Source organism: Mauremys reevesii, linkage group 20 (genome assembly GCF_016161935.1).
Source record: "Mauremys reevesii isolate NIE-2019 linkage group 20, ASM1616193v1, whole genome shotgun sequence".
Taxonomy (NCBI): domain Eukaryota; kingdom Metazoa; phylum Chordata; order Testudines; family Geoemydidae; genus Mauremys; species Mauremys reevesii.
Genome location: NC_052642.1, coordinates 22,075,584 through 22,096,748, shown reverse-complemented (window position 1 = coordinate 22,096,748; position 21,165 = coordinate 22,075,584). Strand labels below are relative to the sequence as shown.

Below are 21,165 nucleotides of genomic sequence, written 5' to 3'. Positions count from 1 at the left end.
AATGTCCATGGGAACTGAGCACAGGAGAAGGGGCTCAGAGCCAGCGGATCACCCTGATGCGTACAGCACAGGCAGCAAGTGTGTGTGTGTGAGAGCTTCCCCGGCCTGCCAGCCTGAGCTGTGCCTCGCAGGGGCCCCCGCGGGAGTCACAGACTAGCCGAGTCTCCGCGGCTCGCTCCTGCTCTGGTTTCTCTGTGATCCGGGGCCGTTTCTGGGATGTGGCTGTCCCAGCGGCCCGGGGCTGCTTGACAGCTGGCAGGCAGAGCTATACGCACTGCACCACCCTGGCGGGCGAGCTGCCTGCTGGGCGGCTGCAGCCCGGGGCGCTGGTGGCCGGCAGTGCCCTGTTCCTGGCACTATTCCTCGAGGACCAGTTGGCTGGTTTCTCGTAACCTGGTTGCTCCCCAGGCTCGGGGAGGGCTAGTGCCTCCCAATGGCCCTTCCTGGAAGGAAGGTGCATCAGTGGAGACTGCTGAGCGGGCGAAGCTGGCGCACACGAGTCCAGCCGGGCCCTTTGCCTGCTCCGTAATGCCTGGGGGAACTGGCCAGCCCCTGCCTGCTGCCCTGGTAACGTCGCCGGGGCAGGGCTGGCACCCCCGTTGGCAGCTCTGTACCCTGCGGGTGAGTGCGGCTGACACTGGAGAGCTGGGATCCCTGACAGCCATTTAGCTGTTGGGAGGTTCTCGTGCTGTTGACAAGCTTGTAGCTGGCAACAGCAAACACCAGCGATCTCCGGCAGGCCCCTCTCCACTGTGCCCCAAACCAGCACAGCCAGTTTTTCCACCTCTCCAGGAACAGGGTAGGGCAGAACAGGCGGCTTGTTCACTCCCTGAACTCCCTGAACTCCCCCCGGGAGACAGAAGGAAGATGGCTCTGCCCCGTGGCATCTACCACCTCGGCTAGACAGGAAAGAGCAGCTCTGTCTGCCTGAGCTTTGAGAACAGGAAGCGCATTGGGATGGGAGCTCCCAGGTCCCAGCCAGGCTCTAGCAATCACATCAGCTTCCTTGATATTCCCCTGTCCTAAGCCATTGTGCAGAGTTGGTGGGTGCTGCTAAACAGCTGCTGTGTCCCGCCCCAGAGCTGGCTGCATTTCCGTGGCAAGAGGAGGGATTTCTTTCAGGGTGAGGTGTGCCAGCTCTGGGCTTTGTCCAGTGGCACCAGTCCTCTAGATGGCTGCGTACTCTGTCCCTGCCAAGCCCGTCTGTAGTGAACGCGGCCCGTCTCTCCATGCGCCTGCGGGGCCGTCTCTAGTGCAGCTCCCTCAGCCTGCGTCAGGCAGGACTGGGCCAGTGCAGCTGTGGGGAGCCGTGGAGCCGTGACCTCTAGGCTCTGTGGTAGGGCAGCTCTGTGTAGCCAACTGGTAGTGGGCAGACTCCTGTCCCCCTGTCAGCACTGCGGCCGGAGGCACCTGCAGGTGTAGCCCCGCTCTCTGCGCTCGCCCTTCTCCAGACTTCCAAGGAATCCTTGGCGTCATTCTGGCTTCCCCCTGGAATCTGCCTCAGCCCCGCCTATGTAGGGTGACCGGGTATCCCATTTTTATAGGGACAGTCCCGTTTTTTGGGACTTTTTCTTACACAGGCTCCTATTACCCCCCACCCCCGTCCCGTTTTTTCACAGTTGCTGTCTGGTCACCCTACACATGTGGCCCCCAGGCGTGGTACCTACAGGACCGTGGGTCTGGGCCATGCCCGTGCCCAGCAGGCTGCTGAGCTCCTGCCCCGGGCAGAGCATTAGACTGGGCTGCCAGTCTTCCTGCAGCTCTGGGTGGGCTCTGGCTCCGTGTGGCTGCCCCAATGCCCCCCGCTGCCCTGCAGGCCTCCCCTGGCTCCATGACTGGCTCACCCAGGAGACGTCCCTTTGCTGGCTGGCGGTGGGTGTGTAATGGAGGGGTTGGATGAGGGGCCTGACCCCCCCCCCCTCCGAGCTCCTAAATGCGGATGGTTCAGGCCTGGTCCCATCCCAACCAGCCCTGCCCATGCTGGCCGCAGGCAGCTCAGTGCTCTGGGCCGAGGGATGGGGATTTCCTCCCCTGGAGCTCCTGGGCTCTGGTGAGGCGGGCTGAGCGGGCAGGTCACGTGGCAGGCCGGAGGAGAGGACTTGCACAACGAGCACAGAAATAGAAATGTGTGGGTTGGCCGGCCACGGGTACACTGGCACTGACAACAAGGAGCGAGGGAGATGGACTGATCCTGGGCTGATGCCCTGCCCCCAGAGCCTTACACGCTGCAGTTATGCACACTGGACTGCAGTGTCCCGGGGGCAGAGTTCCAGGGGCCGGGCTGCACCTGGGGGAGACCCCCCAGAGCTATAGGGGCCGGGCTGCACCTGGGGGAGACCCCCCAGAGCTATAGGGGCCGGGCTGCACCTGGGGGAGACCCCCAGAGCTATAGGGGCCGGACTGTGGCATTGGAGGGCTTTGGGCACTGTCTGCATGAAGGTTTGTTGCTAAAAGTATGCCCCCTCCAGCCGGGGTGAAGCGCACTAGCCTTGTGTAGAGCGAGGCTGGAGGGGACGGGGCTGGAGGGGACGGGGCGGCTGGGGACGGGGCTGGAGGGGACGGGGCGGCTGGGGACGGGGCTGGAGGGAATGGGGCGGCTGGGGAGCAGGCGGCTGGCAGCCAGTGGCGTTTTAAACACAGCGTCTCTTATCCCTGCTCAGAAAAGAGCTGTGGAGCGTGGTGCCCTAATCTACTCCAGCCGCCCCTGTCTCCTGGGCCCGGCCCGGCTGCACGGGTTGGATGTTGGGCAGGAGGAGGTCTGGTCTACACCACGGTACGCCAGGGAGAGTAACAAGCTGGCTGAGATGCTGAGAAACTCCCCATTGCCCCTGAGCTGCAAGAAACGCCTTTGTAGGGACTGGTTTCAGAGCAGCAGCCGTGTTAGTCTGTATCCGCCAAAAGAACAGGAGTCCTTGTGGCACCTTAGAGACTAACACATTTATTTCAGCATGAGCTTTCGTGAGCTACAGCTCACTTCATCGGATGCACAGAATGGAACACCCAGACAGGAGGTATTTATACGTATAATTGTGTATACGTGTGTGTTATATGTATCAATATCTCCTGTCTGTGTGTTCCATTCTGTGCATCCGAAGAAGTGGGCTGTAGCCTCTGTGAGTCCCCTGAGTCTGCCCCCCAGCAGCGTGCGAGGACGAGCCGCTGTCTGCCAGGGCGAAAAGGGCATTTAACCCCACCGCCCCGAGCAAGGCTCGCATGGGGGGGGGCTTGGCTGAGTCGTTTCACCCAGGCTGGCTGAGCGGCGGCAGCTGCCCCTCGCCCACCCACTCCAGCCAGCTGGACAGCCCCCGGGCATATGGGAAGGAGTCAAGCCCAGGATCGGGGGAGGCAGGGCGATTAGCGTGAGGAATAGTCTCCCCATGAAAACCCGGCAGGTTTGTCTGCTTGGCTCTCATCTGGGCAGAGTCCTGGGGAACAGTCCCGCCCCGATGGGCTGGGTCACGTCCAGCATCTCTGACCCGGAGCAGAGCCGCACAGGCCGGGCTGGGAGGCTGTGTGGTCAGACCAGTGTACAGGGAGGTGTCTGTGTGGCGGGCGTCTCTGGCTGCAGAGAGGAGGGCTCTGTGTGCAGCCCAGGGGGCGTGTGAAAGCAGAGAGCTGCTCACCTGGGAAGCTGGGAACCACAGGGTCGGTGTTCTGTGCAGCTCTGTCTTGCTCTGCGGTGCAGAGGGTGTTGGATAAACAGGAAGAACTGCACGGGGGTAGTGGGTGGGGTTGGTGCCATGGGTGGCAGCGGGTCAGAAGAAATACACCTGGATCGCATGCCGGGGCCGTGTGTTAAGGAAACGTGTATTGGGCCTGGTTGGGGGAGTGTGTGTGCGAGGACGTGCTAACCTCCTGCCAGCGGGATGCACGACTGGTCGGTCGCAGGCCCGAGGCCCCGATTCAGGCGTGTAGCTGCAGCAGCGTGGGTGTGGAAACGGCGTGGCCTTGCCCCGCTGGTGCTGGCAGTCCCCATTCTATCCAGCGGGATTAACCTCAGGGGCCAGCCCAACTCGGTGCCCGTTGTGCCAGGTCTGGGCACACGCGGCCTAGGGCTGGACCAAAGGCAGCATGGGCGAGTTCACCCCAGGGCCCTGGCCTGCCCTGTGTGACGCAGCAGGGAGCAGGGCGGACTGACCTGGGAGCCCTCTAGTTCTGATGGGACTGTCTGCATGGGGGAGGGGAGAGCAGGGGGTGACTTCAGGGGAGGGAGGGTACCTGAGCCAGGAGGGGGGTGGGGCCTGGGAACTGGACAAAGGGGGAGGAGGAGTGGGGGGAGGGGAGGGAGTCGGCTGGGGGAGGGGGGGTTTCAGTTGTGGGCTGGCTGGGAAGAGGCAGGAACCCAGGGCTGGGGTCTAAGCTCCCTGCCCCCAGAGGGACCTGGCTGGGGGTCCTGGTTGTACCTACAAGCCCTGCTTGGGACCGTGTTCCTCTCCTCTAATAACCCTTCTGCTTCACTGGCTGGCTGAGGGTCACGGTGAATCGCAGGAAGGGGGGTGCAGGGCCCTGGCTCCCCCACACTCCGTGACGCCCTGGCAGAGGGCTGCTCAGTCTCGGCCATTCGACCCGTTTGCCGCCCCGTTGAGCGTGCGGACAAGGCGCTCGCGATGTCCATGCTCATCGCCACCAACCTCCAGGTGTGTTTCATGAGGGCCATTAAACAGCCACCCGCCTCTTCTCCCCAGGGCTGGCTTCGAACCAGCGACCCAGAGTTCCTCCCTGCTTGGCATCCCCTGATCCAGCCAGTGGGGCTCCCCCTCTTGCCTCCCTGGTTCTGGGGAGCACGCTAGAGCCTGACCCTGCTCAGTGATCAGCCTGACAGCCCATCTCCCATAGGGCAGCCGCCTGCCTGTCGGCCTCAGTGGCCGAATGGAGAAGCCTGCAGTCCCAGCCCAGCCTTCCCTGCAGAGCGGGGTCCCTTCCCCTGGGGGGTGCGGGGTGACTCGCAGGCCTGACGTCTCCTTGCTGGAGGGGGCAGCTGCACTGTCCTGTCAGACTCTGCCCCAGCCCCCCTGTGTGTGTGTGTGGGGGGGGCTGTTCCCCCTCACGCGGGGGTGACCTTCAGTGGCTGGGCAGAGAAGAAATGCCTGTAAATCGGCTGCCCCAGGGTGACTGAAACCCCAGTGATGCAGCCGGCTTTGCAGAGTGCCTGCTCTGGAAGGGTAGAAGCAGAGGCCCATTAGGGGGTTAACGGGGGGACGGGGGAGATGGGCCTGCGTGTGATCGGTGGGAGCAGCAATTATAACCCCCCCCACCCACACACACAGCTGCCCTGCTGATGTCTCAGCAAGTGAAATGCAAAAGCCATTTGCAGCTCTGGCAGCAGCCCTGGGTCTGCGACCGCAGGGGCCCTGCTGCATGCGGCAGCCTGCTGCACGGGCCAGAAGCTCCCTGTGTAGTTGGTGTGTTCAGTGTCTCGCTGCCTCTGGGCGGGTGTGAGATGCACCTTGAGCCAGCTGTCCATGGCTGCTGCTCGCCTGCTCAGTGAAGGCGGTGAGAGGTGAGCGGTTTCCTGCCACGAGCGGGGAGACGTGTGTGCTGCATGCACGGCAGAGATCCTGGCCTGGCCCTCCTCCCCGAGCCGAGCTGCATGGTGCAGGGGGCTGATGCGTGTCTGCATGCGGCCCGGAATGCAGGCTGGAGTTCAGTGCTAGCAGGTCTGGCGCGCACTGCTGTGTGCACATGGGCACGCTCGCCCGGCTGCCACCCCCCCCCAGCACGACATCCTGCCCCTCCGCACGCGTGTGCGCACGCGTCGCTGGCTTTAGCTCTGCTTGGGGCTCAGCCTGTGGCTTTGCTGCTCTCCGGTTCTGGCGCTGTTCCTGGAACACTCCCGGGGGGACCCCCCGGAAAGGGGGGGGGTCTCTGCTCCCCTAGTGGCTGGCTCTGCCCCTGGGGAGGATAGGCCGAGCGAGGGTCTCCCCACCCTTTGGAGCAAATGGGGGAACTTGCCCAGAGGCACTGAGGTGCTGTCCCATCCCAGCTGCCCTGGTGGTGGTAACCTTTGAAGCAGGCACTGGCGGCTGGGATCAGACCTGAGGTCCCGCTGGGCCGGTGTCCTGTCTCTGCCAGTGGCTCCCAGCTGTGCACCAGAGCTGCCTGACTGGACAGTGCTGGGCAGAGGTGCTGGGCCTGCCTGTTACTAGCCCTGCAGCAGGAGCCTTCCCTGTGCTCTGCCCCCCTGGGCTGAGTGGCGCAGTCGGACGCTGCCGCGTCCTCCCTGCAGGGCTCAGGGATGGGCCTGGATGCCCGCAGGCTGGATGCCCGCAGGCTGGATGCCCGCTGGGCCAGGGAGATGGTCTCATGCAGTGACTCTCACCTGCTGGGGAGCCACCTCTGGCCTTGAGGGCTGGAGCTGGGTTTCCTCTGACTGGCCAGGTCAGCAGCGGCTCCTGAGCACGGGCAGGGGTCATGCCGCCGTTCCCGGGGGGCCTATGCTGGTAGGGCGGGCGTGGCAGAGGAGCGCGAGCCCCAGGGTCAGAGCTGCAAATAGGAGCTCTAAGAGTGTCTGGTTCTAGGGGCAGGCTGGGGGCCCTGGCACATGGGGCGATCGCTCAGTGAACTGGGATGGGGGGTATTTCCACCTGTGGTTCTCCCATTCCATAGGTGCCCAGGTACCACAGTGAGCACCTCGGATAGTGGGCAGTGTGCCGAGAGCAATGCCCACAGGGCACCGCTGAGAACCCTCCCTGCGTCCCCACCCCTCGAGCTTTGGGGGCTGTCTGGCTGCCTCCCGCCTGCAGTGGAGCCAGAGGCAGAGCCTGGCTGCTATCAGCATGAGTGAGCCGGAGCAGACAGGGCTGCATGGGGGTGGCTTCCCCCCAAGGCCAGAGGGCAGCCAGGCCCGGGCAGGACGTGGGCAGCAAGGCCTCTGTGTTCTCCCTGGCGCCTTGGGATGGGGGCTGGAAGCAGATTCCAGGGACCGAGCTGGGCAGGGAGCTCAGGGGCAACTGAACCGATGGTGCCGGCTGGGGGAGCTGCTCGCCCGCCCACCCTGGGCTAGAGGGGCACCCCTGGCCGGAGGCCACCCTCCGTCCCTGCTCTGACTGGTGCGGAGCGTCCGTGCTGCCGGCTGCAGTGCCACAGCCTCCCCCGGTGGAGGGCTGGTGTTTTCCCCCCATCCCCTCAGGCTCTCCCTGGCACTGGCCGTAGGGCGGGGCCTGGCCACGCAGGGCTAAGCTGAAGGCTTCCCGGGCCTGGTGGGCGGCAGGGTTTGTGGTCTTTTGCTCTGTGTGTTCGTGCCCGTTGCGTGCTGCAGCCTGGCTCTGCATCGCTGGGCTCAGGCCACCAGGTGACGCTCAGGAGCCTGCCGAGGCTGCGGTTACCAGACTTGCTGGGGTGGGGTGTACGGGCAGAGGGAGAGGGGAGCTGTGTCCTGCCGGATGCCCCTCAGCCTGCAGCCTTCCTTGCTGCCCTGCTGCGAGCAGGGCAGAGCCTGTGGCACGGGGCTGGGGAGGAGCCGGGCTGGATGGGGTGGACGGGGTGTTGCGTCTGCTCGGCGCTCTGCAGGCAGCGGAGAAAAGCCGGAGCAGTTTGCAGCCTGGGGCGGCGTGTGGCCTTGGCAGATGTGAGCGTAGCAGCCTGGCACGTGGCAGTGACTCTTCAAAGATCCACCCCCTCCTCCCGCCTCCGCATCTCATCCCAGCAGGATGTTGGTGCCTGTTTCTATGGTGCTTTCACCCCACAGGGGCCCTGGAGCACTTCGTGCCCGTCGCTGGCGGAATTCTTCCTAAGGCACGGAGGGAGAAGTGCGGCCACCTCTGGTGTGGGGCGCAGCAGTGCAGCGTAAGGGCAGGGGAACACTGTGTGCCCTTGAGAGTGCTGGGATCCCCCAGTCCGCTGGGGGCGATCGCCTCTTGCCAAGCAGGTGCCGCTGACCCCAGAATCCAGGCTCCTGTCGGTCTCCTTGTCCTGTGAATGGCTCCCCTGCGTAGCCCCTGCACTGGAGGGAGGGGGTCTGGCCACAGCTAGTCTGTGCGCAGGCCAGAGAGGGGCGCTAGAGAGCAGGGCAGGTGCTCAGATCTGGAACAGGACCTTGCAGTGGGGCCTGAGGTCCCTGCTCTGGCCTGTGTGTGGGCGGGGGAGCTCTGCTGGCCTGGCCATGGAGGCCTGTGGCCCCCCCTCTGGACTCTGGCACGCTGTGTACGGCGGGGCACTGGCTGCGTGGAGGGAGCTGCTCCGGTCTGTACAGAGCCCTGGATAATTGCAGCTCTCCGGGTGCCATCCCGGCCTGCACCTTGTGCCGATGACTCACCGCCCGATGACTCACTGCTCGGCTTGGCGATGAGCCCGGGGGGGAGGTGGGCTCTGGTGTTGATCTTACCTGCCCGCCCGGGGGGACAGCCTGGGCTCCTCATGGGGACACAGAGCAGTGCCTGGCGCCGGGGCTGTGTTGATCCCGCTAGCGGCTCCGGGCTCCCCGCCGTGATGGCTTTCCCCTAGCATAGCCACCAGCCTCCTTTCCCTGGTCCCAGGGCACTGCCCGCCCCGCCGCTGCCATTGGGCTGCCCAGTGGGGCGGGGGGGGGGGTGAACTGCTGGTTGTGGGTGTGTTGGGTGGAACGGGGGTCCGTGGGGGACAGGGCAGCCCTTGGTTAGCCTGGCCGAAGAGCAGGCAGGACAGCACACAGCGAGAGATGGGGACAGGGCACTGACCTGACCCAGGGCTCTCTGGGAGTGCACAGGTGCCCCGCAAACACATGGTCCTTGGCACGGCTCAGCCCAATGTCTGGGTGCTTGGCTAGAGCGTAACCCCCAGGGCAGGAGCTCCGATGTGGGGACGGGACATGCCAGGGCCAGAGGGCACCAGCCAGTTCCCCCTAGTTCCTCCTGTGTATCACAGCTAGCCGCCAGCCCCACCCCCATGCCCAGCGGCCGGCCAGCATTAGCCAAAGGAGGGAGGCCCGTGATGGCAGGGAGGTGATCTGGGGGGATATGCCCAGGTGAGGGCACACAGGAAGGGCTGGCCAGGGCCCTGCTCTCCGGCCGTGTGCCCAGGACTGCGCAGAGAGCGCCGGGGAGGCAAGCGGCTCTGGGGCTGCGAGGACTCAGGCTATGCCGGGCAATGATGGCAGATGGTAATCGGGCCCCAGCTCCTCCCAAGCCAGCCCAGTCAGGTGCAGGCCGGCCAGTGAGCAGTAGCAGTGCACCAGGGAGGTTGCCTGGGCGTGGGGAACGGCCCTCTGCCTTGCAGCCCCTGAACTGCCGAAGCTCTCTGAAAAGCCTCGCTGGCTGGCAGCTTGGGCTGGGGCACAGGCCTCTCCAGGACCCGACGAGGGTGCACAGCCAGCCCGGTGCCTTTGGATTAGCCGTGGCCGAGACCCTCTCGCTGTGTTTGGTGCTCCATGGGGCGAGCATGAGCAGGCTCTGGGGATGTGTGCGGGGTGACATGCTGTGCCCTGGGATTGGCATGGGGGGGGCTGGAACTCTACCTGGTGCTGGGTGCCTCCCGTGCACTGGCACTTCAGTCTGAGTGGCTCCCTGCCCCCTCCAAGCCAGGCCCCGGTGTGTAACCCCCTGCCCCAGCGCCTGGCTCCCGCTGTGGGCACGGCTGGGTCCAGCCGAGGCCTTGCTGTGGCTGCCACGGCCGGGACAGCGGAGGGAGCGCTCTCCTCACGGGATGGCTGGGCGTGGGATCGCTGCCGGTCCAGCGCCTCGGGGACAGACAGGCAGACGCGCCGGCACGAGCTGCACCAGGGCGGTCTCCGGGTTGCACGCTTGGCTGGCGTGCTGACATATTGGGGTTGATGGCTCAGGCAGGTCACGTTTCCTTAGGCTAAAAGCAGAGCGGGCTGGACGTTTAACTCCTTCCTGTCCGAGCTCTGGGTGGCTTCTCTGGGTTCCTGCAGAACTGGGGCCGACGCGGCTGGGGCGCAGAGCCGTGGGTCTGGACTATCTGCATCCTGGCTGGGGGGATGGCCGGATGGGGTGACTTGGAGCCCGGAGTGTGACACCTGGCAGGGCGGAAGCTGTGCATGGACATGGAGCTGGCATGGCCCTGGCAGGGCCCGGGGAGCCGGCTCTGAGGTGAGGCGTCAGACGCTGCTCTCTCCCAGGCCCAGGGAATGGGGCTGGCCCGTGGGGATATACCACATCTACTCGCTCAGTAGCCTGTTCGTTTATAAGCCGACCCCCCAAGATGGTTAGGTAAAATAGCAAAAACTGTGTGACCCTTTCATAAGCCGACCCCATATTTCAGGGGCTCCCGGCCCCTCAGGGTAAGCCGCTGGCGGGTCGGGACGTTGTGTTTACCTGGGGCATCTGCAGGTATGGAGCCACTTCCCGCAGCTCCCATTGGCTGGGAACGGGGAACCGCAGCCACAGGGAGCTGCGGGGCTCCATGCCTGCAGACGCTCCAGGTTATCAAAACGACAATGTATTAGATATTCAATTCAATGATTCCACAGAGTTTAAAATCATCAAATTCTGGTTAGACCCGTTTATAAGCCGACCCCCACTCTTTGACGTGTCATTTTTTTTTACCAAAAGTATTCGGCTTTTGAACGAGTATATACGGTAGTCTCCCCGCAATGGCAGCTCCTCTTCTGGTGCCTCTGCCCTGGTGCAAGGCGTGGTGAACGTGGAGACAGGCACCGGCGTCCGTGGGCTCCCGTCTCGCTCTCGAGGCTTCGACGGGGCCTCGTTCCGCTGCTGGGGCCGACAGGCTTTGAAGAAGAAGCCTTTCTCCCAGGGCTGCCGACAGGGCTGGGGGTGGGAGGGAGCAGTCTGTGTCCCTTGTGGTAGGAGCACCCCTCTGGGGCTGTCAAATCTGTGGAGCTCTCAGTGCTTTATGGGGGAGCAGGAATGTATCATCCCTGTTGTACAGAGGGAAACTGAGGCACGGAGCCAGGCAGTGACTTGCCCATGGTCACCGAGCGAGTCGGTGGCAGAGCTGGGAATAGAACCCAGGCGTCCTGTCTCCATTCTCCTAGTGTAGGCGACCTGCCCGGGGCTGTCCTGCTTGGGCCAGAGTTTGTGCAGTGGGTGCATGGCGTGAGGGGAAGGACAGGAGAGCCGCTGGCCAGGGTGCTCCCCTCCCATGCTGTGAAGATGGCGCCAGCCCCCAACTGGAGGGAGCAGCCAGCCGGCGAGCATGCCCAGCGACCTCTGCAGGGCTCCCATCCAGAGCGTGCCCCTGGCTTGTGGCTTTCAGGGGGGCAGTTTGGCTCTTCTGCTGGGGGGGTGGTCCTGAGCATTGCTGGCTCTGTGCTGCCACTCCCATGACCCCAGGCCATTGGGCTCGGTGTCCCCCACCCAGGCTTCTTTCTGGAGCAGATGCGGGAGCTGTGCCAGGCTCCAGGTGGGGGGCACCCGTCAAGTACCTGGACCCGCCCCAATTCCCTGCATGCTGCGTCTGGCTGTGTGTGCCGGGCTGATCCGGCACCCCACGCGGCAGGGCCCTCCTGGCTGGCGCAGAGCCGTACCGTGAGGGGGCCGGGGTCCCCGCGCTCGGAGGGGGAGGGAGGTCTCCTTTCAGGAGCTGCCTCTAACACAAATCACTCAGTCCAAAGCACTCAGATGTTTAGACCTCATCAGTGGCAGGGTGCTGGTTCCATGCCGTACTCCCGGCTGCAGCCTCGGGCCTCTCGGGGGGGGGGGCAGGCGGGGGCCTGGCACTGACGTGCCCCAGGACGGGGAGGAAAGGAACGAAATGGCTCCGTGCGCCCTCCCCCGCTGTGTGCATCTCTTAGCTGCCGTGGCTGCTGTTGGCTCCCGTGACTACGAAGATGGTTGATGTCCCAGGGCCTGTCGTGCCCCTCGGCTCCGCTCTCCCCACGTGCCCCATGTTCCCTCCAGATCGTTCCTTGGGGCCCACTCTCCTTGCCACTGGGGCCGGGACGCGGAGCCTTTCCCCTCTGACCTGCTAGCTCCAGTGCGGCAGGGCCCACTGGTGCTGGGAAGTGGCTACGTCTCTGGCTGCTCGCTGGTCTGTGTGAAATGAGTTGGCTGGTTCTCAGCCTGGTTTCCAGTGGGCGGGCGTCACCCTGCCAGCTGGCACTACTGGCCCCTCTGGCTGGTGGACGGAAGCCATGCCCAGGCTGCCTCAAGGGGTCCCTGCAGGGCAGGGCAGAGGTGCTGGGGTGGGCTCTCAGTCTGCAGAGTGGGCACAGTGCAAGATGCCCAGGTTGGGCCATCCACAGGGCCCCCCTTACCCCTCTCCCACCCCCTAAAAATACTGACGGCATGGCTGGGGGAGGGGGCCAGTGGCCTCGACGGATGCGGCAGACCCAGCTAACTGCCACCTGCAGCCACTTGCCCATCTGGCAGCGTCTCCGCAGCCTCCTCCCTCCTCCCCTGCATGCATGGGCGGCATGATGCCGGACGCTCCTCCCCAACTCAGGGCACTGACGGTAGCCTGCCAAGCCCAGCGCTGCCCCGCGGCACGGGGTGCCCCCCCTTCACCCTCAGCTCTCACCTGTGCCAGGGCAGGTGCAGCGATGCTGAAATGCAGCCACCTCTGGGGTGCAGGGCAGCAGCCTAGCTGAGCCCATTGCCCTGCAGCGCGCTCTGGCCAGAGGGGCTCGCTGCCCCCTCCCCAGCTTCCCTGCATGCGGGGCTGGCTCCGCTCCCCGCCCCATCTCCCGGCGGAGGCGGGGGGAGGTGCGGGCTGCCATTGGCAGGCACTGGCAGCTCCTTCCCGGAGCGGAGCCTCTCCTCCCGGCAGGCAGCCCCATGCTGCAGGCTAGGGGCTGGCTCGAGCTCCCCTCGCTGGCCACCGTGACCCGCTGCTGCCCGGGCTCCTGCCAGCCCGCTCCCCCTGGCCCCCTCCCCGCGCCCCTCCCTCCCTCCCCTCGCCGCCTTTGTTGGGAGATGTGTCGGTGGCCGAGGATCTGACAGCCAGCCAGCCAGCCGAGCCTCCCCGAGCATGGAGCCGCTCAGCCACCGGGGCCTGGCGCGCCTCTCCTGGATCGACACCCTCTACAGCAGTACGTGCGCGCTCGGGGGGACCGGGGGCCGCCGGGGACTCCTGGCTGTGGGACTCGGAGAGGGCGGGGAAGAGCCCTGGGGTAGGATCGCTCAGGGGGCAGGGAGCCTGCTCACCGGGGGGCACGGTGCCAGGCGGGGGCACTGGCCGGCTGGGCACCTCTCCAGCCAGGCTGCAGCATGCCCGGCCCGGCTCCCCCCTCCGTCTCTACCTGTTGTGTAACGCTGCGCCAGGTGGGTGGCAGGATCCAAGGGTGGCAGCGGAGCGGCTGTCCCTGCTGCCTGTGCCCGTTGTAGCTGGGGACCTGAGCTGTTCAGTGCAGCCCCCTCCCCGTGGATGCGCCCTCCTCTCCTGCTCTCTGTCACTGCAGGCTGCTCCGGGAAACACTCTCCCCCCATCCCTGGGCATTCTGGGGGTGGCACGACCCCCTGCGGCTCCATCCCAGGCAGGTTATGTAAATGGACAGGCTGAGCGCTGGCGCAGCGGGGTCAGGCAGGCGAGTGGGGAGGATTGGGGCACCCTCCCCTGTGATCGCCCCGAGAGACCTGTGCAGCTCTGCGGCGGAGATGCTCCCTCGAGGGGGACCCACAAGAGGGGGGCTGTCCGTGGCGTGCGCTCTCCCTTGGGAGATGCCCTCACTTGCCTTCACCTGCGTGGCACCGGGGGGGGAGGGGGCCCACAGGCTGATCCACCTGGGGAGCCATATTCAGCCGTGCCCAGTTCCCAGCCCCAGAACGGGCTGTGCTCTGTGGGGGCCTGGCTGAGACCCCTGGGGGCAGCGGTGGGCTCGGGCGTTGCTCCTGCAACGAGTGGGGCTGCACCCTGTAGAAACACCGGAGCCGTCCACGCCGAGCTTCCTGCATTGCCAGCTGGGTGACCTGAGCGCCCGGGCAGGAGGTACAGGGGCTGAATGGCAGGGCAGGTGCAGGCAAGTGTGGCCAGGGGGGCAAATGGCGGGGCAGGTACAGGCAGGATGCTGGCCTGGGGATGAATGGCGGGGCAGGATGCTGGCCTGGGGCGAATGGCGGGGCAGGATGCTGGCCTGGGGATGAATGGCGGGGCAGGTGCAGGCCTGGGGATGAATGGGGGGGCAGGGTGTGGGCCTGGGGGCGAATGGCAGGGGCAGGTGCTGGCCGGGGGGTGAATGGTGGGGCAGGACGCTGGCCTGGGTATGAATGGTGGGGCAGGTACAGGCAGGTGCAGGCCTGGGGCGAATGGCGGGGCAGGACGCTGGCCTGGGTATGAATGGCGGGGCAGGTGCAGGCTTGGGGCGAATGGTGGGGCAGGTGCAGGCCTGGGGCGAATGGCGGGGCAGGTGCAGGCCTGGGGATGAATGGTGGGGCAGGTGCAGGCCTGGGGATGAATGGCGGGGCAGGTGCAGGCCTGGGGCGAATGGCGGGGCAGGACGCTGGCCTGGGTATGAATGGTGGGGCAGGTGCGGGCCTGGGGTGAATGCTGGGGCAGGTGCAGGCCTGGGGCGAATGGTGGGGCAGGTGCGGGCCTGGGGCGAATGGCGGGGCAGGTGCGGGCCTGGGGCGAATGGCGGGGCAGGTGCGGGCCTGGGGCGAATGGCGGGGCAGGTGCGGGCCTGGGGCGAATGGCGGGGCAGGTGCGGGCCTGGGGCGAAGGGCGGGGCAGGTGCGGGCCTGGGGCGAATGGCGGGGCAGGTGCGGGCCTGGGGCGAACGGTGGGGCAGGTGCGGGCCTGGGGCGAATGGCGGGGCAGGTGCGGGCCTGGGGTGAACGGTGGGGCAGGTGCGGGCCTGGGGCGAATGGTGGGGCAGGACGCTGGCCTGGGGCGAATGGCGGGGCAGGTGCGGGCCTGGGGCGAATGGCGGGGCAGGTGCGGGCCTGGGGCGAATGGCGGGGCAGGACGCTGGCCTGGGTATGAATGGTGGGGCAGGTGCGGGCCTGGGGCGAATGCTGGGGCAGGTGCGGGCCTGGGGCGAATGGTGGGGCAGGTGCGGGCCTGGGGCTACTGGCGGGGCAGGAGCGGGCCTGGGGCGAATGGCGGGGCAGGTGCGGGCCTGGGGCGATTGGTGGGGCAGGTGCGGGCCTGGGGCGAATGGTGGGGCAGGTGCGGGCCTGGGGATGAATGGTGGGGCAGGTGCGGGCCTGGGGCGAATGGCGGGGCAGGTGCAGGCCTGGGGCGAATGGCGGGGCAGGTACAGGCAGGACGCTGGCCTGGGGCGAAGGGCGGGCAGGTACAGGCAGGACGCTGGCCTGGGGCGAATGGTGGGGCAGGTGCAGGCCTGGGGCGACTGGCGGGGCAGGGGCGGGCCGGGGGCGAATGGTGGGGCAGGTGCAGGCCTGGGGCGAATGGCGGGGCAGGTGCAGGCAGGACGCTGGCCTGGGGCGAATGGCGGGGCAGGTACAGGCAGGACGCTGGCCTGGGGCGAATGGTGGGGCAGGTGCAGGCCTGGGGCGAATGGCGGGGCAGGTGCAGGCGGGGGGCTGAAGGGGGGGGCAGGTGCGTGCGGGGGGGGCGAATGGCGGGGCAGGTGCGGGCCTGGGATGAATGGTGGGGCAGGTGTGGGCGGGGGGATGAATGGTGGGGCAGGTGCGGGCCTGGGGCGAATGGCGGGGCAGGTGTGGGCCTGGGGCGAATGGCGGGGCAGGTGCCGGCCCGGGGCGAATGGCGGGCAGGTCGCGGGCCTGGGGGGAATGGTGGGGCTGGTGCTGGCCTGGGGCGAATGGTGGGGCCGGTGCGGGCCTGGGGCGATTGGGGGGGCTGGCGGCTGGCCTGGGGCTATTGGTGGGGCAGGTGCGGGCCTGGGGCGAATGGCGGGGCAGGTACAGGCAGGACGCTGGCCTGGGGCGAATGGTGGGGCAGGTGCGGGCCTGGGGCGAATGGCGGGGCAGGTGTGGGCGGGGGGGTTAACGGGGGAGCAGGTGTGGGCCTGGGGCGAAGGGTGGGGCAGGTGCGGGCCTGGGGCGAATGGCGGGGCAGGTGTGGGCGGGGGGGCTAACGGGGGAGCAGGTGTGGGCGGGGGGGCTAACGGGGGAGCAGGTGCGGGCACAGCAGTGGAGGTGAACGTTCATGTTTTCACTCTCAAGCCAGTGACCCAAATGCATTTTCTAACGTGGTGTCTGTCTGGAGACAGGCCCAGAGCGGTTAAGGCCCCCAGGGTCAGAAGTGGTTCCAGACCATGTGCCCCCGACCGGCTGAGCACCCCCGCTACCCCTGCAAGCCCAGGGCCTGGTGTCTCCGGCTGGGCACGACAGTCGGAGGCTGCAGTGGAAAACGTTAGTCCTGGTGCCTTGCTGAGGCCCGCAGTGAGCCCTGGCAGCCCCAGCAGCCCCAGCAGCCCCAGCACTAGCTCACACCCAGTGTCCATGGGGGCCGCCCGACGGAAGTTGCGCCTGCAGCCCCTGGCTGGAGCCTGGCTTCGGTTCCCTGGCTCTGGATGTGGGCCCTGCTCTGAGCCCTTGGCCGCGCTGGCGAACCTGCCGCAGGTGTGCAGATGACAGAGGTGCTTGGTCCCACGTGGAAATACTCCCGCCCAGGATTAGCAGGAGGCGTCCGGCGTTCGTAACGTACGTGGACATGCCAAGTTGCTCCCAAGTGTCCAAGCCTCCGTGCAGCGATTCGAAGAGGGTTTGCCTGGATCTGTGGCCTGGCGTGAACTGGAGAGCAGGGCCACGCTGCTCTCTGGGACTGTGTGCAGGCGGGTGGCTGCAGGGCAGTGCCCTGGGGGAGGAGGGCTGCTGGGCGCAGAGGGCGTTGGAGCACTGGCCTCTCTGCCGGGGTCACATCTGGCTCGGGGCTCAGGCGTGAGCTAAGCTGGGTGGATTAGACCCTCGGGCTGAGCTTGGCATGACGGGTGATCCCGGCTGAGGGGAGGGGAAGCCAGGCCTGGCCAGGGAGGGGTGCTGTGATGGGTGCCCAGTGCCCAGCTGGCTGCTTTGCCTTGGCAAGCCCTGGGCTCAGGAGTGTGAAGATCCCTTAGCCCTGGCCAGGGCAGTGTCACTGGGGATCTGCTTTGGGTGTCTGTCCTGAGGGCCTCAGGAGCCAGGGCCAAGGCTGTGGTTGGTGAGGCGTTTCAGAGCCCGCTGGCATGGCTCCACGCTCCGGCACTGTCAGACCGGCTCAGGCCGCGTCTCTCTGTGGCTCGTGCCAGCACTGAGCGCATTCCAGCATGGCAGAGCTGGGGCGTCCTGGCACCAGGGGGCACGGGCGGGAATGCGCCAGAGCTGGTAACTGTACGAAGGGCCCTGTGGAAGGAAGCCAGGATCGGGGACTCCCGCAGCAGCGTTGTGGTGAGTTCTCTCCCTCGGTCCTCAGCTGGGTTCTGCAGCCTCCCTCGGGCACAGCAGAGCCGCGATGGCCCTGCCCAGACACGAGGTCCGGGCGACCTCGTGCCCCATTAGCCGTTAGTTTCCATCTGGGCCCGGTGCACAGAAAGCAGCGACAGGCCCCAACAGTCTCTTGTCTCTCCGGTGGGGCGAGGGTGTGAGCATGCCGGGCCGCCGGCCTAGCCGTGCAGCTGGACTAGTTCCTTCCTCCCATCCTGCAGGTGGTTTTGCTGGAGACTCTGTGCGGGTCTGGCCCAGGCAGTGGCAGGCGCGATGGGAACTTGCTGCTTCCTCCCGCTGAGGGGGTGTTCAGGTGATGGGATCGAAGCTCCGTCGGGAGGGTCTCTCCTTTGGGGAGGGCACCTCTGCAGGGTCACCTGGCCCAGGCCTTGGGTGATGCAGGGGGGCCAAAAAGAAGTGGCTCCCTTTAGTCATGCACAAAAGGCCTGGCCCCACCGTAGCTGAGCCCTGTGGGGCTGCCCGTGGACCTGTAGGCTCCCAGGCAGGTTCTGGGTTCTGCTCTCCCGGACACCCCTTCGCTTGGGGGTGGATCCTGGGCCCACCGGCCTCTCTGAGCGTGCGGAGATTTCCCAGGACACAGATCCAGGAAACGGTGGGTCCTAGCCACAATAAAGGGCTACACGAGAGTTCTTGTGCGCCCCCGTTGTCCCAAATTCCTCAGTGGGGCCTTTCTCCTCCCTCTCCACCTTTGCACTAGAGAACATCACCCCTGGCCCTCAGGGCCCATGTGCCCGACCCTCCAGCTCCCAAGCAGGAGAGGCAGGGAGAGCACCTGGGAGCAGCCTGGAGCGGGGAGGGAAGCTGCCAACTGGCCGCTCTGCCCAGCCAGCCTGAGCTGCAAGGGCCCCTTGTGTTTCAGACTGGGGACCAGGCAGGACCAGGCTGCAAAGGGAGGGGCCGCGCCCCTGCCGGGGTGCTAGACCTCGGCGATGGCTTGCCTCCCCGGGGCAGCCAGCTGGCAAGAGCTCCCAGCAAAGCCTTCTCGCCGGCATTCAGGCTGCCTTTGCTGTGCTGCCCTATCCCAGAGGCCATGCAGGGATGCAGGCCCCATGTAGGACTGGCCGCTTGGCCTGTCCCTGCATTTGGTGGGTGTGGGGTGGATCCAACGGGAGCGACCTTGTGCTGGTGGCACGGACGCCCCGGCTTGCTTGGCAATGGGCAAGTGTTGACCTCATGGTGCAACCAGTTGCCACTGTCGCTCTCCCTCAGTGAGGTGAACCAGCCAGAAACTCCCCCCAGCACAGCACGAGGGCCCACGAAGAGGAGCCGTTGTCAGCGCTGCTTGGGGGCTCTGGAATGACCCGGGCTTTGCGGCGCTGCCAGGATCCCGTTTTCCCAGCCCTCTCCTCCTGCGGGATCCTTTGGCCCCGGTGTGCTGGGAGCGCTGTCCCACGCTGCCAGGCTTGCTTAGGGTGCCCAGACTGTACCGCCCGTGCCAGGGCTTTGCCAGCGCCTGCCCCTGGCGCCTGCGAGTGGGGAGGAGAGCTGGCGTGGGTGGAGGAAGCAGCGGCGAAGGCGGAAGGAAGGGGAAGGTTAATGAGCAGCTTCCGTCGCAGGCAGGGTCAGGTTAACAGGCACCACTGGGCCCCGAGCGGCTAATCCACAGGGGGAGAGGAGGGAAGAAATATGCCTCAGTGATGTTCCTGCAGTCAGTCCCCATCCCAGGCGGGTCACTTCCCGCCACGGGGGAAAGCAGAGGAGTCTTTACCCAGGGCCTGCCCTCTCTGGGGCTCTGCCCGGGCTGGCAAAGGGGGCCCTGCGTGTCCCCTCATCCCCAGTGCGGATTTGTCCAGTGCTAGAGCCGGGCCCAGGCACCAGAGCCTAGATCTGAAGTTCCCCTGCTGGTCCTGGGATGGATCCAGGTCCCTGTGCCAGCCTCACTTCTGCCTTGTTCGGCTCCCGCCTGCCCTGGGCCGCCTATGGTTGAGGCAGCAGGGCCAGTCTGCAGCGCACGGGGGAGAGGGAGCACGTCTCACAGGCTGGCGACGCTGGGGACCAGGGGAGACAAAGGCTCCTCGTCCCGTCCCGTCTGTGTCTCCCCAAGGGCAGCCAGCGCCCCAGCCTGACCCGCGGGGCTGGCCGGGGTCTCCCTTCGCCCTGGCCAAGCTGCAGGGATACTCTCCTTGGAGCCAGTCCCCGCACTGCACGTGGAGGGAGGGAAATGACCCCGAGGACTGTTCCTGGCCCTTGCCGTGCTGACCCTGTTAGCTGCCCGCTCTCCCCAGGCTCCCCCAGGCAGGCAGACATGTGGCCACAGCCATGGAGCTGCTTAGTGAAGTGGAAGGATGGGCAGAGCGTTTGTGCAGTGGGCTCCGGGAGCTGCAGCCAGGCTGTATCGGAGGGCTCTGGCGGCGGGTGAGGAAGAGTGTTGGGGCCCTGCATGGAGGGGTGCCCGGGCTGGGCCGGCCGCGAGCCAGGCGTCCCCAGACCGTGCCTAACCTGTCTCTAGTGGAGGAGGAGGAGCGGGAGGGCAGCGGTTGCAGGTGTGTGTTCCCCAGGGACTGCGTCCCCTCCCCGCGAAGGCAGGCAGCTCTGAGGAAAGGCCCAGGACACACATAATGGGGAAGGGGGGCTGCAGTTTGGGTCTGCAGCAGAGGGGGATGGGGAGAGCCTAGGGCTGGGGTGACAGGACTGTGGGTCGGTGCTATGGGGCGATGGCAGAGCTGGGTGGGTAGCCCAGGTGGGGTGCCAGGGGGCTGCGGGTCGGTGCTGGGTGGGGAGCCCAGGTGGGGTGCCAGGGGGCTGCAGGTCGGTGCTATGGGGTGATGGCAGAGCTGGGTGGGGAGCCCGGGTGGGGTGCCAGGGGGCTGCAGGTCGGTGCTATGGGGTGATGGCAGAGCTGGGTGGGGAGTCCAAGTGCGGTGACAGGGGGCTGCAGGTCGGTGCTATGGGGTGATGGCAGAGCTGGGTGGGGAGTACGGGTGTGGTGACAGGGGCTGCAGGTCGGTGCTATGGGGTGATGGCAGAGCTGGGTGGGGAGCCCGGGTGGGGTGACAGGGGGCTGCATGTTGGTGCTATGGGGTGATGGCAGAGCTGGGTGGGGAGCCCGGGTGGGGTGACGGGGCTGCAGGTCGGCGCTATGGGGTGATGGCAGAGCTGGGTGGGGAGTCCAGGTGCGGTGACAAGGGGCTGCGGGTCGGTGCTATGGGGTGATGGCAGAGCTGGGTGGGGAGCTCGGGTGGGGTGCCAGGGGGCTGCAGGTCGGTGCTATGGGGTGATGGCAGAGCTGGGTGGGGAGCCCGGGTGGGGTGCCAGGGGGCTGCAGGTCGCTGCTATGGGGTGATGGCAGAGCTGGGTGGGGAGCCCAGGTGCGGTGACAGGGGGCTGCGGGTCGGTGCTATGGGGTGATGGTAGAGCTGGGTGGGGAGCCCAGGTGGGGTGCCAGGGGGCTGCAGGTCGGTGCTGAGGTGCTGGCAGAGCTGGGTGGGGAGTCCAGGTGCGGTAACAAGGGGCTGCGGGTCGGTGCTGAGGTGCTGGCAGGGCTGAGGGGAAGTGCCAGTGAGATCACCCAGCACCTACCTTTGCTGTTCCTGTTACTTCCCGTCCTCTGACGCGTGCAGCGGAGGGGCTCCCAAGCCCTCTCGTCCCCTTCCCGTTGCTGGAGGTGGCCCGGCGCCAGGCTGTGGGGAGGGCGATGTGACCGGGACGCGGCTGTCTTTGAAGCCGCTCTCTCCATGCTACGGCAGTGCTGGACTCAGCCTGTGCTGCTGCGGAGCCCGGAGTGCCCTGGGAGCCAGCCCTCCCGACTCTCCTGCACTCTCAGCGAGGGCCACACAAACCCAGGGCGGCCGGCCTGTCTCTGGGCTGCAGCGGGGTGCAGGGGCCCAGTAGATAAGGGTGCGGGGTGGAAAGTGTGGGCCCAGGGGTTAGAGCTGGGGATTTGCAATGTGTGTGTTTGGGGCGCTCTCGGAGATGGCACAAGTTC

The 21,165-nt window shown here is 66.5% G+C and overlaps 1 protein-coding gene across 2 annotated transcripts in view; it reads left to right on the top strand.

Annotated features, from left to right (window-relative positions):
- The window catches only part of ABR (ABR activator of RhoGEF and GTPase), a 94,702-nt gene that overhangs the window by 12,507 nt on the left and 61,030 nt on the right, over window positions 1–21,165 (top strand). Inside the window, exon 1 of one of the 2 annotated variants that reach the window (XM_039507546.1) lies at window positions 12,850–12,925. The exons of the other annotated variant lie outside the window; for it this stretch is intronic. Coding sequence (XP_039363480.1) covers window positions 12,865–12,925 — 61 coding nt within the window. The 5' untranslated portion in view covers window positions 12,850–12,864. Of the gene's footprint in view, window positions 1–12,849; window positions 12,926–21,165 lie in introns of those variants that run through there. 2 annotated transcript variants of the gene reach the window in all.